Source organism: Macaca mulatta, chromosome 11 (genome assembly GCF_049350105.2).
Source record: "Macaca mulatta isolate MMU2019108-1 chromosome 11, T2T-MMU8v2.0, whole genome shotgun sequence".
Classification (NCBI taxonomy): Eukaryota; Metazoa; Chordata; class Mammalia; order Primates; family Cercopithecidae; genus Macaca; species Macaca mulatta.
Genome location: NC_133416.1, coordinates 75,853,450 through 75,868,806, shown reverse-complemented (window position 1 = coordinate 75,868,806; position 15,357 = coordinate 75,853,450). Strand labels below are relative to the sequence as shown.

At 39.2% G+C, this 15,357-nt stretch overlaps 1 protein-coding gene across 2 annotated transcripts in view; it reads right to left on the bottom strand.

The window, feature by feature from the left end:
* Positions 1-2,022: 2,022 nt before the first annotated feature.
* The window catches only part of NUP107 (nucleoporin 107), a 56,181-nt gene continuing 42,846 nt past the window's right edge, over positions 2,023-15,357 (bottom strand). Inside the window, exons 21-28 of one of the 2 annotated variants that reach the window (XM_015152173.3) lie at positions 13,477-13,627; positions 13,019-13,131; positions 11,658-11,760; positions 10,801-10,961; positions 9,580-9,705; positions 9,071-9,184; positions 2,696-2,863; positions 2,023-2,341 (exon numbers count right to left, since the gene is read on the bottom strand). In XM_015152173.3, coding sequence (XP_015007659.1) covers positions 2,234-2,341; positions 2,696-2,863; positions 9,071-9,184; positions 9,580-9,705; positions 10,801-10,961; positions 11,658-11,760; positions 13,019-13,131; positions 13,477-13,627 — 1,044 coding nt within the window. In that variant the 3' untranslated portion in view covers positions 2,023-2,233. 2 annotated transcript variants of the gene reach the window in all.

Here is a 15,357-nt window from a genome sequence, read left to right as displayed (position 1 = left end):
AAATAAATAAATAAAAATGAAAAACAAGTCCATTTGAGGGCATCCTAATTAAGAGTCTAAGGTTGAAAGAATTTTGTAATTCTACAACCTTAGTGGGTTTCTGTTGTTGTTTTTAAAAGTACATTCAAAAAACAAGGCAAAACAAAAGATGAATACAGAGGCGAGGGGGTATGCAAAACAAGTTCCTAAATAGATGACAGACCTTGTCCATTTACCCACATACAGTTAGGATGGAAGCATATAATATTCCTCCTCCTCATTTAGGCTAAGTAGTTTTCCACTGTTGTTCAACAAATAGGTAATAGTCTTTGGAAATAGTCACCCTAGGTTGTACAAAGTTTCTATATATATAGTTTGTTGCAAGTAACAAAACTACTTTTAAGACTCACTTCTTTCCCCTTCCCCCCCAGTCTAGTCTGTATTTGTTTTGGTATGAATTTTTTGTTTTTATTTTTTGCAAAGCAGCATAGCAATAATCATGATTACAGGACTGCATGAGCTGTAAAAATCATTTGCATATTAGTAAGAATAAAGAAAACAGGATGACAAGATTAATTCTTTGAGAAACAACAACAAAAAAAAGCACATAATATAGAGCTGATCAAATTCTATGATCCCATCTCAGGCTTCCTGAGCCAGCTCTCTTTAGGGGTGGCATCTATAAATACATATTCAAGAAATTCCTTAGATGATTAGCAAGTTTGGGGAATTACTGTTTTCTATTAGATTCACATTCTTTTAGTTGTCTCCTGTTTATAAGCCCTACACTCTAGCCTATTTGGTATATTTGTTGGTTCATAAAAATGCCCAGCATTTATCATTTCTTGCTCATACTGATTTCTTAATCTGTAGAGAGCCTCATCCTTCTTGTGTCTCTCTTTGCCTTTGCAAATTCAGTGCATTACTCAAATCCCAACCCAATATTACTTCCTGAGAGTCTTTTCAGCTGGAGAGAGCTTCTTCCTGCTCAGACTACTTGTAATTCTTTTTTTTTTTGGAGACAGTGTCTCGTTCTGTCCCTAAGGCTGGAGTACAGTGGCGCGATCTCGGCTCACTGCAACCTCTGTCTCCAGGTTCAAGAGATTCTCATGCCTCAGCCTCCCCTGAATAGCTGGGTTTACAGGTGCCTGCCACCATGCCTGGCTAATTTCTGTAATTTTTAGTAGAGACAGGGTTTCACCATGTTGGCCAGGCTGGTCTCAAACTCCTGACAACAGATGATCCGCCTGCCTTGGCCTCCCGAAGTGCTGGGGTTACAGACGTGAGCCACTGCACCCAGCCACTACTTGTATTTTTTAATGACACCTTTTAAATGTACTTATGGTATTTCCCCTATTAGAAGAGCTGGATTTGTAATCTCCAATGTATTCAGTGCTTACTATGTGCCAGGTACTATGCTAAGTCTTTATATGCTCTTGTTTTGATAGGAAGTTTGCTAAATGAAAGCTAAACTAGAAATGTCTTCAAAATAACTAAAATAATAATAGCATGTTATGTTAGAAAACATTCTTGTTATAGTCTTACTTTTAATATTCAAAAAATACTACATTTTATAAAAAATTACTTACCTGGCTTAAAAATAAATCTACTTTCCATCATCTTTATGATTTTATTTTATTTTTTATTTTTTTGAGACGGAGTCTGGCTCTGTCGCCCAGGCTGGAGTGCAGTGGCCAGATCTCAGCTCACTGTAAGCTCCGCCTCCTGGGTTTACCCCATTCTCCTTCCTCAGCCTCCCGAGTAGCTGGGACTACAGGCGCCCACCACCTCGCCTGGCTAGTTTTTTGTATTTTTTAGTAGAGACGGGGTTTCACCGTGTTAGCCAGGATGGTCTTGATCTCCTGACCTCATGATCGGCCCGTCTCGGCCTCCCAAAGTGCTGGGATTACAGGCTTGAGCCACCACGCCTGGCCCATCTTTATGATTTTAAAATATCAGAATGCTTATGATTACAGAAAAAACTAGAATAGAAAATTTAATTTTCTCATAAAGAGACAATCCTCGAATTTGTAAAAACAAAAATTTTAGTTTTTATATAGTTTTATTAATAAGCATACAGAGAAACGCTGATATATATACATTACATGTTCAAAGTGTCACGATAATATTCTGAAACGTACAAAATTCAAATGTCTAAATTTTATATGGCAATGCAAAAGAAAAAATTAATAACAAGTATATTTTATTAAAAACTTCATTTATCATGAAAATTAGTGAGATTACAAAGATTAAACTATAACTGAATTTCATACCCTAATGGGTCAAGTCCCTGGTCTAGGAGCATTAGAGAGGACTCTCTTAGCTTCTGCAGCAACTTCCTTAGCTCTTCCTTAGAAAATACCTGATTTTTAAAAAGAGAAATAAGAATGAGAACAAAGACAAGTATGAACTTAGTTAGCTAATCAATCTGATTAGCTTCATATAAGAAGAAATTCCTCTTTAAGATTTATGTAGCCAAAGGCTAGTAAATTAGAGTGGTTCAGGAATTTCAAGGCGAATTCTCAGAGTCAGTCTATATATTTCTAACTGCTTACAAATATATACACATTTTGGGAAAAAAGCACAAACATTAAAACAGGACTATTACTTTAAGAAAATCCAAGAACAATTACAAATGTAAACACATCTTCACAAAATATTACTACAGCGCATATCAAATCATTAAAATTTAAAACTACAATGCTCTAGAACTTACCAGGTACAGTTTGTGGCGCTCAGAGGATACCATATCTGCTAACTGTAGGCATTCCTGATACTGACCAGTACTGTGCAATATTGTATGAAGCAGAAAACACAACATTGGCAGACAAAGCTTTCTCAGTAAAACCATTTGATGTGTTCTTTCATGGTCTTCTTCAGCATCCTACAAACAGACATCAATAAATCATTTTAACAATTTAAGCTAAAGATCCTTACAAAAAGAAAAGCTAAGTACTGAATCAAATCCAGAATGTAATTGGTAGATAAGATTTAACAGCAAAAAAGTATGAAGATGAATAAAGTAGACTACAGAGAGGTCAGAGGTATGACAGTGAAAATAAAATGCTTCTGCATTTGTATTTCTAATAAACTTACTGTGTCCTGAATAAAAACATGCATAAAAAGAATGAGTTAGAAACTGAATATCATTAGAGCAAAAATCAGAACAGAAAACAATCACCACTCCCTTGGATGTTCACACAGATAAATCAAGATAGCTCTAAGGAGGCCTGAGAGGACACACCAGACTGACAGCAATGACTGTTGCTGGAAAAAAGAGGATATGGGGAGGGGCACACAGGGAGGGTCAACTTCACTGCAGACTACTTTTCTTATAAACAAGGAAAATGGAATTTACGATTTCTTCATATAGTTTTTAAAAACAGAAAAACAGAACCTATAGACTTGAATAATACAATTAATGAGTCAGAACAGATATATGAGGAAAACAAGTAGGAAAAACAATTGTCATTCCTTTATACATACATGGATCTTTCTTAAAATCGATGTGAACAGTAAAAGTACAGAAAAAAGAGTAAACCTCTTATGCCCACTACATTTACTTACAACAAATTTGAAAATTAAAATAATTAAAAAGTAACCAAACACATAATTTCTTTTTTTTTTTTTCTTTTCTTTTTTTACCTTTTTCTTCTTTTTTGAGACAGTGTCTCTCTCTCTGTTGCCCAGTCTGGAATGCAGTGGTACAATCATGGCTCTCTGAAGCCTTGATCTCCGCGCTCAAGCGATCCTCCTACTTCAGCCTCCCAAGTAGCTAAGAACCACAGGCATGTGCCACCATGCCTGGCTAATTTTTTTATTTTAAAAAAATAATAATTTTATTATTTGCAGAGATGGGGTCTCCCTATGTTGCCCAAGCTGGTATCAAACTCTTGGGCTCAACTGATTCTCCTGCCTGAGCCTCCCAAAGTGCTGGGATTACAGGAATGACACACTACAATTTCTGAAATAATCTTAAAAACAGAAAGGAAATCAATAGCACTAATAGTGCAGAAAAAACAAAAAACATAAAAACAGGATAAGCTAAAATAATAACTGCTCCTTTGAAAAGCCTAATGGAATATCTAAAAATATCTTCATGTGAGAGGCTATATTAAATTGCTAAAACATTTTTCAAATGAAGATGTAAGTGGAGGGGTTAATCAACAACAAAATATAATCTGGTAATTAATACCAAGGAGTAATTGTACTAATTTGGGCTAATTTAAGTCAGGTTTCCACACATAGGAAAAATTACTATTGATATTTTGATCCTGTTTGAAGCATAAATACATAAAAGCAAATATTAAAGTGCTTCTTTACAAGGGAAGCACCTGTATTTCTTTCCTCAAATAGATACTTGCTACCTTCAGAGGTGGATTTTAAATACTTCAAGGTTTTATTTGTAAATCATATTAGTGATCCCAACCTAGAACCCAGTAAGAATAAGAGGACTGCTTCTTTCTGGACCTTTCCATTTGTGCTCCAATATAGTCTTTCTGTCTATGTTAAAGAGGCCGGGTGCCCCTGGCTTCTGACTCCTTGTTGCCTGAAAAGCAGCAGGTTACTTTTTCATCTCATAGGATGGACACAGACTTGCTTTTCCTAAATCGTGTTGCTGCCATAATATCAGAGTGTGCTGCAGGTAATCTCTTCTGCTAATTATAATGAATTCTGATACTAGCGGGCAGGATGCCAGCAACCATCCAGGGTAATGGCTGACAGACCCAGCAATTTGCTACAGGGAAAAGTAAATAAACAGCTCTGCTAAAACTGAAGACATTTTTCTCATCTGAATGAACAAAACCTTTGAAATAGCCCGTAAATATGTAAAACAGACAGATTATTTCCACTAGGGATATATAGTGTCTTGTATGTGAGAAAAACTCATTACCTAATATGTGTTGATAGCAAGAGTTGATTGGTACTGTTATTACAGCTATTCCTAATCTGAAGACAGTACATTAACCTCAGTAACACAATTATCATTCATTTACCAAGTACCACTGAAAGCCTCTCATGTGCTCAGCATTATTTAAAGTGCCAGAGTCAAAGAAATAAAGAAAACAAGGTTACTCCCTTCATGAAGGTTATATTCTAATGAGGGTAGACATAAAAAAGCAAATAAATTAATACGTATTATATCAGATTGTGCTAAGTGCTATAAAGAAAACCACTGCAGGATATGGAGATTAAAAGGGACAGGTGTGTGTGTTATTTGTGTGTGTGTGTGTGTGTGTGTGTATACACATGCATACATGCTATTTTAAATAGGGTGGCTGGGTTGGGGAGAGGTTCTTGAAAGAGATGACATTGGAGCAGACTGCTGAAAGAAGTACAAAGTCATCCATGCACATATCTTGGCGAAGGAGCATTCTAGGCAGAGCGGAACCAGTGAAGAGGCCCAGAAGGCTAGGATATAGTGACGGGAGAGCAGTAGGCCACAAGATTAGGGGGTTAGTTTAAAAAAAAGAACAAAACAAAACAAAAGTATGTATACTCTTGTACATCAAGAAAAGAAAGATTTTATTCCAAGTGCAATAAGGCGGCATCAGAAAGTTCTGAGTAAGAGAGTCGCATATATTCCATTCTGAAAGGGTCACTAGTCCATCTGCGTAAGGAACAGGTTGTATAAAGAACAGTGAGAAGCCAGGGAAGACAGCAGAGGCTTGGACTAGAATGTACTAGAGGTAGAGGTAGTGAAAGGTAGGTAAAGATGACCTGCCTGCTCCATTTTCTCTGCCATCCCTCTGTGCCACCAGCCCCAACACTAAGGGGACTATTCCAGTTATTTAAAAACTTGAGGGGTAGCTATATAAAAAAGCACATAATGCTTGGGCTATTGCATACAGCCATGCCTTGTACAAGGGTGGCTGGCCAAGCAAGTCAGTGGGGCTGAAATCTAGCCTGTGTTCTGTTCTATATGCTGTGTGCACTTGCCATGGAATCTATCTATGTAAGGGAAGGGAATTAAAATTTTTTTTTTTTTTGGGACGGAGTCTCCCTCTGTTGCCCAGGCTGGAGTGCAGTGGTGCAATCTTGGCTCACTGAAACCTCCGCCTCCCTGGATTCAATCGATTCTCCTGCCTCAGCCTGCCTAGTAGCTGGGATTACAGGTGCGAGCCACCATACCCGGCTAATTTTTTTGTATTTTTATTTTATTTTTTTGAGACAGGCTCGCTCCGTCACCAGGCTGGAGTGCAGTGGCACGATCTCAGCTCACTGCAACCTCCGCCTCCCAGGTTCAAGCGATTCTTCTGCCTCAGCCTCCCAAGTAGCTGGGACTACAGGCACGTGCCACCATGCCTGGCTAGTTTTCTGTATTTTTAGTAGAGACAGGGTTTCACCATGTTGGCCAGGATGATCTCAATCTCCTGACCTTGTGGTCCGCCCACCTTGGCCTTCCAAAGTGCTGGGATTACGGGCATGAGCCACTGTGCCCAGCCAATTTTTTGTATTTTTAGTAGAAACGGGGTTTCACCATATTGGTCAGGCTGGCCTCAAATTCCTGGCCTCATGTGACCCACCCTCCTCGGCCTCCCAAAGTGCTGGGATTACAGGCATGAGCCACCGCTCCCGGCTAGAATTACAATTTTCTAATTCACATACAAGTGACATGTGTTAGCAGAAGCCTTGAACAGTACCCTACGTCATCGACCATATAGGAGTATTAGGCTCAACAAAGGTGATTAAAATGTTATTAATCATTTAACTGTTCAACAAACCTCTTTTCTGGATTAGTTTTAAAGAAATAATTGAGACTGAATATTGATTTTTAAATCCCTGATGAAACAAAATGGCATATCATTCATTGCCTTCCATCTCAACTCCTTTTTTTTTTTTCTGAGACAGTGTCTCACTCTGTCACGTAGGCTGAAGTGCAGTGGCACGATCTCGGCTCACTGCAACCTCTGCCTCCTGGGTTCAGGCCATTCTCCTGCCTCAGCCTCCCCAGTGGCTGGGACTACAGGCATGCATCAACATACTGGGCTATTTTTTTTGTATTTTTAGTAGAAATGGGGTTTTGCCATGTTGTCCAGGCTGGTCTGAAGCTCCTGACCTCAGGTGATCCACCCGCCTCAGCCTCTCAAAGTGCTCGGAATACAGGCGTGAGCCACCACGCTTGACCTCAACTCCAATTTTACGAGACCCCAGACTATTTTGTGGCTTTCACTACCTAATCTACTTAATTAATAATTAGAATAGCAAAGATTTATATATAAGTAAAGCACTGAAGTCTTTTCAAAATTTAAGTGACACTTAATTAGCATTTTACAACATTACAATTTTATCTTCAAAAGAATCAGCACGAATCAGATGAGAAAGGTTTTGCCAGAGGAACCTGTGGAAGGTTTAAAACAAGTCAAGGGAGTTCTATTATGAACGTTAGGATAAAAAGTGGAGACTCGGCTGGGCACAGTGGCGCACACCTGTAATCCCGGCACTTTGGGAGGCCAAGGAAGGTGGGTCACCTGAGGTCAGGAGTTCAAGACCAGCCTGGCCAACATGGTGAGATCCCATCTCTAATAAAAATACAAAAATTAGCTGGGCATGGTGGCAGATGCCTGTAATCCCAGGTACTTGGGAGGCTGAGGCAAGAGAATCTGGGAGGCAGAGGTTGCAGTGAGCCAAGGTTGTGCCATTGCACTCCAGCCTGGGCGACAAGAGCAAAACTCTTTCTCAAAAAAAAAAAAAAAAAAAAAAAAAAAAGGTGGAGACACAGTGACTCATGCCTGTAATCCCAGCACTTTGGGAGGCCAAGGGGGGAGGACAGCTTGAGGCTAGGAATTCAAGACCAGCTTGGGCAACACAGCAAGATACAGTCTCAAAAAAAAAAAAAAAAAAAAAACAGTCAGGCATGATGGCGTGTGCCTGTTGTCCTAGCTACTGGGGAGGCTGATGCAGAAGGACTGCTTGAGCCCAAAGGTTTGAGGCTGCAGTGAGCTATGATCAAGCCACTGTCCTCCAGCCTGGGTGGCAGAGCAAGATGTTGTCTCTAAAACAACAACAAAAAAATAAAGTGGAGACATTTGAGATAATTACTCCCTCAGTAATAGTGGCAAATAGGGGCTCAAATTTAGTTCACTGTCCCGCCTCTATTCTTTTTCCTTCTGGTCAGAGAGGCTAAAAAAAAAAAAAAAAAAAAAAAAAAGCAGCAGCTAAAATTAAAGAAAAAGTATTAAATAGATGAGAGTATGAAGAATAGCAAAAGGAAAGATATCAAGAACACTCCTATCATTTTCTTTGTTCAAAATAATACATCGAATATCCAAGAAGCCAGCATTTCCAGTTCTCAGACAGCTCATCAGGTCTACAAAGGATAAACTAAGCTACTCATTGTTTCTGTCATGCACCAGGGTCAGGCTGCAATGTCTTTCCCTTATATGACTATTATCTCAGTATCCTTCCTTTCCCCATCTCAGCTCATCCAAATTCTACCAGTATGTTCAAGATTCAGTTAAATGTTATACATTTCAAGCATACTTTCCAGTTCCCTTTCAGGTGGAAACAATCTTTTCTTTTCTGGTACTCAGAAAATACTTAACTTGTGCCTTTCTTATGGCACTTAATACTTCTGTAACTGGTTCTCAACACAGGCTATATATTACATTAAAGCACTCCAGGTGATTAAAAAAACAAAAACAAACCCCTGCCCTACCTCAGACCAATTACACCAGAATCTCTGGGAGTAGAACCCTGTAGTATTTTTTAAAAGTTTGCCAAGTCATTAAAATGGACAGCCCAGAGGTGAGAGCCCCTACCTTAGCTATGCCTTACTGATACTACTCGAGTTATCTTTATATCTGTAAATGGAGTCACATACATGTATAATTAAATTTTTAGCTCCAGAATTTTTAAAAATTAGATTTTTGTATCCTGTGTGAACACAGTAAATGTGAACTAACACTTTATCCAAGAATCAAATATTCCCATTCCCTAGCTAGTATTTTCAGTTTAGCTTAAAATATGGGATTTAGCTATATCTACAATTATGTAAAATCTGTAGATGCTTCCATTTAGAGACAGAACATTTTAAAAAAAACATGGTGACTGTTTCGGTTTTTGGCTATAAACAATGCACACAGCTTACCTCTCTAACATCCACCATCCACCCTCCATCAACAAACAACAAGACGTTATACATTTTCTCCTTCACATCAGCAGTTAGGGCATCCAAATGCCCTTTCCAAATACCAAAATCCATCTGCAAAACAAACACAAGGCAGCATATAATGTATAAAACCCAATAAATAATGTATTTGTAAAGTACAGACAGGAACATACATATAGAACATCATTCTAAAGAGTTGACGTTTCAGTCTGCCAAATACAAAAATAAGTATCAACAGACTGCAGTTAAATAAAATGCTAAAATGTTAACTTTGTAAATGAATGTTCATGTCACCTGAAGGCATTTTTCTTGTTTGGTTAATTACCTACAGAACAGTAACTAAACAGATTGTGTCTCCCAAAGCAGGACATTAACAGGAAGATTACCTGTTATGATAGAAAGATAGTGCTGAAGAAATGATCTATTTAAATATACAACATACATTTATAAGATGCAATAGGCACATCCCAGATCCATATTTAACTTACTTCATATTTCCTTTCTTTGTGTTCATGAGCCACTTTCTCAGTAAAAGTTGGTTGAGGTATCAAAGTAGGTTTTTGTGGAACTGAATTCATATGCTTAAACCACTCATTAAAGGTTTCATGGGCTTCCTAAAATGTAAAATAAAGAACCAAAATATAAAATAACAAAAGTTTTCACTTTTATCGTTTCACCAAAATTTTTAACATTTGATTCTTAGAAATAATTTTGCAGCATCAAGAAATAAAAACTGTTAAATATATATATTTTTTGCCTCCAAAAATTCATATCATGAATAAATGTTTTGTCAAGTGACAAACAAGGTATATATATTGTGTTTTCTGGCATCTTCTCCAATATCAGCACCCTGACTGTGTATGTATCTTGACATTTATCGCTCTGTAACATAGGCATGTGTACTTGTCTTCTTAACTAGCCTATTAGTTTTTAGAGGGCAAGGATAGGGTGCTATCCACAGATTTGGCCCTACTACCTAACCCACTATAATTACATAATTATTTATTGAATAAATTTTTTTTTTGTTTTTGAGACAGGACCTTGCTCTGTCACCCAGGCTGGAATGCATGATCTAATGAAGATAAGGCATGATTTCCGCTCACTGCAGCCTCAACTCCCTGGGCTCATGTGATCCTCCCACCTCGGCCTCTCAAGTAGCTGGGACTACAAGTACATGCTACTATGCCTGGCGAATTTCGTTTTTATTTTTTTGTAGAGATGGGGGGGATCTCACTGTGTTGCTCAGGCCAGTCTTGAACTCCCAGGCTCAAGCGATCCTCTTGCCTTGGCATCCAAAGTGTTGGGATTATAGGCGTGAGACACCGCATCTGGCCTTGAATGAATTTTGAATGAGTATGTTGCTATTTCAGTCATAACAAACCTACAGCATCTTGCTTTTTCTCAGTTATTGATAAAAGCAGAAATTTAAAGCTGAGACATGCGTTCACAAAATCTTAAGAAAACATAACTTCCAGACATCATAGACACTATCTACCATGTGAGATGATCTTGGTTGGTTAGCATCGATTAGAGAATCATGCTAATGAAGACAAGGTCATGTCAGTCCCCTTGTGGATGACTCAGCACTATAGTCACAAGAAAGGTAAGATGAACCAACACTACTTCTAGAAAAAAGTTCAAACTCTGAGAGTGAATCCGAAAAATCATCATGAAGATAGGCACATTTGTGGCTTTCTTTACAGTCTCACCAAATAAGCTCTGATGCACAAATGTTCTCTGATAGCATTATCATCTTCAGCAGGAAGTGGACTTTCCATTCCTTGTTCCTCCCACTGATTATAGATTTCTGCTATAGAATCCTGAGGAATTTTCACAAATACTTCTTTTGCAGCTTCGTGCTTTTTTGATGCTGTGAAAAAAGACACACAATTTTGAATACCCGTGGACTTCCCTGTAATGGTTTCTAAAGGAGTCAAATCACTGGTTTCCAAATTTTACAGTGACCTGTATCTATTTCAGGGCCCAAAGCACTCTGTTAAAAGTCTTGGTGATCTTTCTACCTGATAGACTGGCTTTTTCCTATCCCAATGTGATACTATCACAAAAGGATACACCAAATGCAGTTACTTTTACATACTTCTATGTCTTGAAGCAATTAAGTTTTCAAAGTCTGATAGCCTTGCGATTATTTGCAAAATTGATTAAGATAATGAAAATTCACCGTTAAAATGTTTTGTTTCATAATATCATGTTTGATAAAGAGTGGCTGGTTTTTCCCTCCCCATGGAAGGATCAAAAACAACTCCCCCAAATTCAAAAACACATGAATTTGAATAAAAACGTTTAAAAAAAGAATAAAAAGTCTGGGTGTGGTGGCTCACGCCTATAATCCCAGCACTTCAGGAGGCCAAGGTGGGAGGACTGCTTCAAGGCCAGGAGTTCGAGACCTGCCTAGGCAACATAGTGAGAACCCATCTCTAGAAAAAAATGTTTAAAAATTAGGTGGGTGTGGTGGCAGGTGCCTGTAGTCCCAGCTACTTGGGAGGCTGAGGTAGAAAGAAGAATGGCGCCCAGGAGTTTGAAGCTGCATAAAAATATAGCATACCTAAGAATTTTCTCATAATTGCATTGCCTTGTTTCAGTGCTTCTGCCCTCTGCGCTGGGTCAAATACCAACCAGTCAATTACATCAATTTTTAAACGATCCTCCTATTTATGAAATGGGAAAAAAAGAAAAAGTAACATCAGGGTTTTTTTTTTTTTTAAAGATATTCTACAAATTAGTAGAATTAACTTACACCTGTACTTCCAGTAAACATCATTTTCCCTCAAGTTATACAAAATTATGAAAGCATCTAACTTTCCTTAGTGTATTTTCATATTTAACAGCTCTCTATTAAATTATAGAAAATACTGCTGGGCATGCTGGCTCACATCCGTAATCCTAGCACATTGGGAGGCCAAGGAGAGCGGATCCCTTGAGCTCACGAGTTTGAGACCAGCCTGGGTAACATGGCAAAACCCCTTCGCTACAAGGAATACAAAAAATTAGCTGGGCATGGTGGCACATGCCTGTAATCCCAGCTACTCGGGAGACCGAGGGAGGGTGGCTTGAGCCTAGAAGGCAAAGGTTGCAGTGAGCAGAGATAGCGCCACTGCACTCCAGCCTTGGTAATAGAGCTAGACCTTGTTGTCTCAAAAAAATAAAAATAAGGCCGGGCGCAGTGGCTCAAGTCTGTAATCCCAGCACTTTGGGAGGCCAAGACGGGCGGATCATGAGGTCAGGAGATCGAGACCATCCTGGCTAACACAGTGAAACCCCGTCTCTACTAAAAAATACAAAAAACTAGCCGGGCGAGGTGGCGGGCGCCTGTAGTCCCAGCTACTCCGGAGGCTGAGGCAGGAGAATGGCGTAAACCCAGGAGGCGGAGCTTGCAGTGAGCTGAGATCCGGCCACTGCACTCCAGCCCGGGCGACAGAGCAAGACTCCGTCTCAAAAATAAATAAATAAATAAATAAATAAAAATAAAAATAAAAATAAATTATAGAAAAAACTTATTGGATTATTAATCTGGAATTATATATTGTATGCTCACCAATTTAACCATGTGATTCTTTTAAATGCTACTCTAAGATAGTTTTCTTAGATATAACTTTCTATTTCTTTCTGAAAATATGAGTAAGCAAGCTACATAAGTTAGTGATTCAATCAAGTATTTAAAATAACCCGATGAGTAACAAGCCAAAGCTGAGATTTTTTTTCTATTAAAGAAGCTCCTTTAACATACTACTATAAGTAATCCTTTATGTAAGACTTTAAATTTAAAAGTTCTGGGCTGACAAAGAGACATTCTTAAAAAAGAAAAACTAATGTACTACTTCTTTTATGAAGGGAGAAGTTCAGCAAGGAATAACATAAAAGATTATTAGAAGTTACACAACACCTCTGCCCCCCATCCCAAATTACCTCAGTAGTGCCAGTATCTAGGGCTGGGGCCAGGTCATGATGACTAAATTCACCATTATCTTTCTTTCGAATATTCTCAACTACAGTTTTTGTTATTGTTGCAACATCCAAATCTAAATAATTTTTTGAAGCAACAAAAAACAGAGATTAATAATTGATAGTAATATTTTCTAAACAGTCACAATGATTCAGTAAATTTGGAACAATAATTCCTTAAAATAAAATATGTAAAATATGAAAGATATTTATACAAAAGAAAATGCCAAAATTAAAAGATATTTTACATATGAGTTACAGCATAAGTAACTTTAGTCCTAAAACAAAAATTCCCTGAAAATTTTATTCCTTTTTTCCCCTCAACAGAAATAAGATTTAAAACTAGAAGGATAAATGTTACTACAGCCAAAATGAATATTTGCCTACAAAGGCCAAAAGACAAACTTTTCAACCATTTTTACCTGCTTCTTTAGCCAACTCCAGGCAATGGTGGCGCTGTTCAAATTCTGTAACACTTTCCAAAAACAATGCATACTGGGCAACAGCTAGGTCTTGAGGCAAATGACAGGTATAAAATGCTATGAGATTTGTATGTTTTTCTCTTATTAAAAGCTAAAAAATAGAAAAAGATCAAAGTATGTCATAATAAAATAAAAAGTTTACTTTAAAATTTCAAATGTATTCAGGAAAGGTTCATACAGATGTGGATTTGTGTTGCTAACAGAATAATTTTATTTTATATTTATTTATTTGTTTGAGACAGAGTCTCACTCTGTCACCCAGGCTGGGGTATAGTGGCACGATCATGGCTCACTGCAACCTGTCTCCCGGGCTCAGGTGATCCTCCCACCGCAGCCTCCCCAGTCGGTGGGACTACAGGTGCATGCCACCACGCCCTGCTAATTTTTTGTATTTTTTAAGTAGAGACGGCTTTTCGCTATGCTGCCCAGGCTGGTCTCAAACTCCTGGGCTCAAGTGATCTGCCCACCTTGGCCTCCTAAAGTACTGGGATTACAGGAATGGGCCCCTGTGTCCAGCCTAGAATAATTTTAAATTCCAAAAAGTGAGTACAGTTGGCTCTTAAACAGCACAAGTTTGAACTGTGTGGGTCCACTTATAAGTGGATTTTTTCCAATAAATGTATTGGAAAGGCCGGGCGCGGTGGCTCAATCCTGTAATCCCAGCACTTTGGGAGGCCGAGATGGGCGGATCACGAGGTCAGGAGATCGAGACCATCCTGGCTAACACGGTGAAACCCCGTCTCTACTAAAAATACAAAAAACTAGCCGGGTGAGGTGGCAGGCGCCTGTAGTCCCAGCTACTCAGGAGGCTGAGGCAGGAGAATGGCGTGAACCCGGGAGGCGGAGCTTGCAGTGAGCTGAGATCCGGCCACAGCACTCCAGCCTGGGTGACAGAGCGAGACTCCATCTCAAAAAAAAAAAAAAAAAAAAAAAAAAAAAAAATATATATATATATATATATATATATATATAGGAAAATTGGCTGGGTATGGTGGCTCGCGCCTGTAATTCCAGTACTTTGGGAGGCTGAGGCAGAAGTATCACTTGAGACCAGGCCTGGTAGCTCCTGCCTGTAATCCTGGCACTTTGGGAGGCTGAGGCAGGCGGATCATCTAAGGCCAGGAGTTTGAGACCAGCCTGGTCAACAAGACGAAACCCCGTCTCTACTAAAAATACAAAAATTAGCCAGGCGTGGTGTCACAGGCCTGTAATCTCAGCTACTCAGGAGGCTGAGGCAGGAGAATCACTTGAACCTGGAAGGTGGGTTGCAGTGAGCTGAGATCATGCCACTGCACTCCACATTCCAGCCTCGGTGACAGTGAGACTCACTCTCTCAAAAAAAAAAGGTAGTATCACCTAAGGCCAGGAGTTTGAGATTAGCCTGGCCAACATAGTGAGACCCAGTCTCTAAAAAGAAAAATAAAAAATAAGTTTGCGCCGGGCGCGGTGGCTCAAGCCTGTAATCCCAGCACTTTGGGAGGCCGAGATGGGCGGATCACGAGGTCAGGAGATCGAGACCATCCTGGCTAACACAGTGAAACCCCGTCTCTACTAAAAAATACAAAAAACTAGCCAGGCGAGGTGGTGGGCGCCTGTAGTCCCAGCTACTCGGGAGGCTGAGGCAGGAGAATGGCGCAAACCCGGGAGGCGGAGCTTGCAGTGAGCTGAGATCCGACCACTGCACTCCAGCCTGGGAGACAGCGCGAGACTCCGTCTCAAAATAAATAAATAAATAAATAAATAAATAAATAAATAAATAAGTTTGCTGGCCATGGTGGCGGCATGTGTCTATAATACCAGCTACTTGGGAGGTTGAGGGGA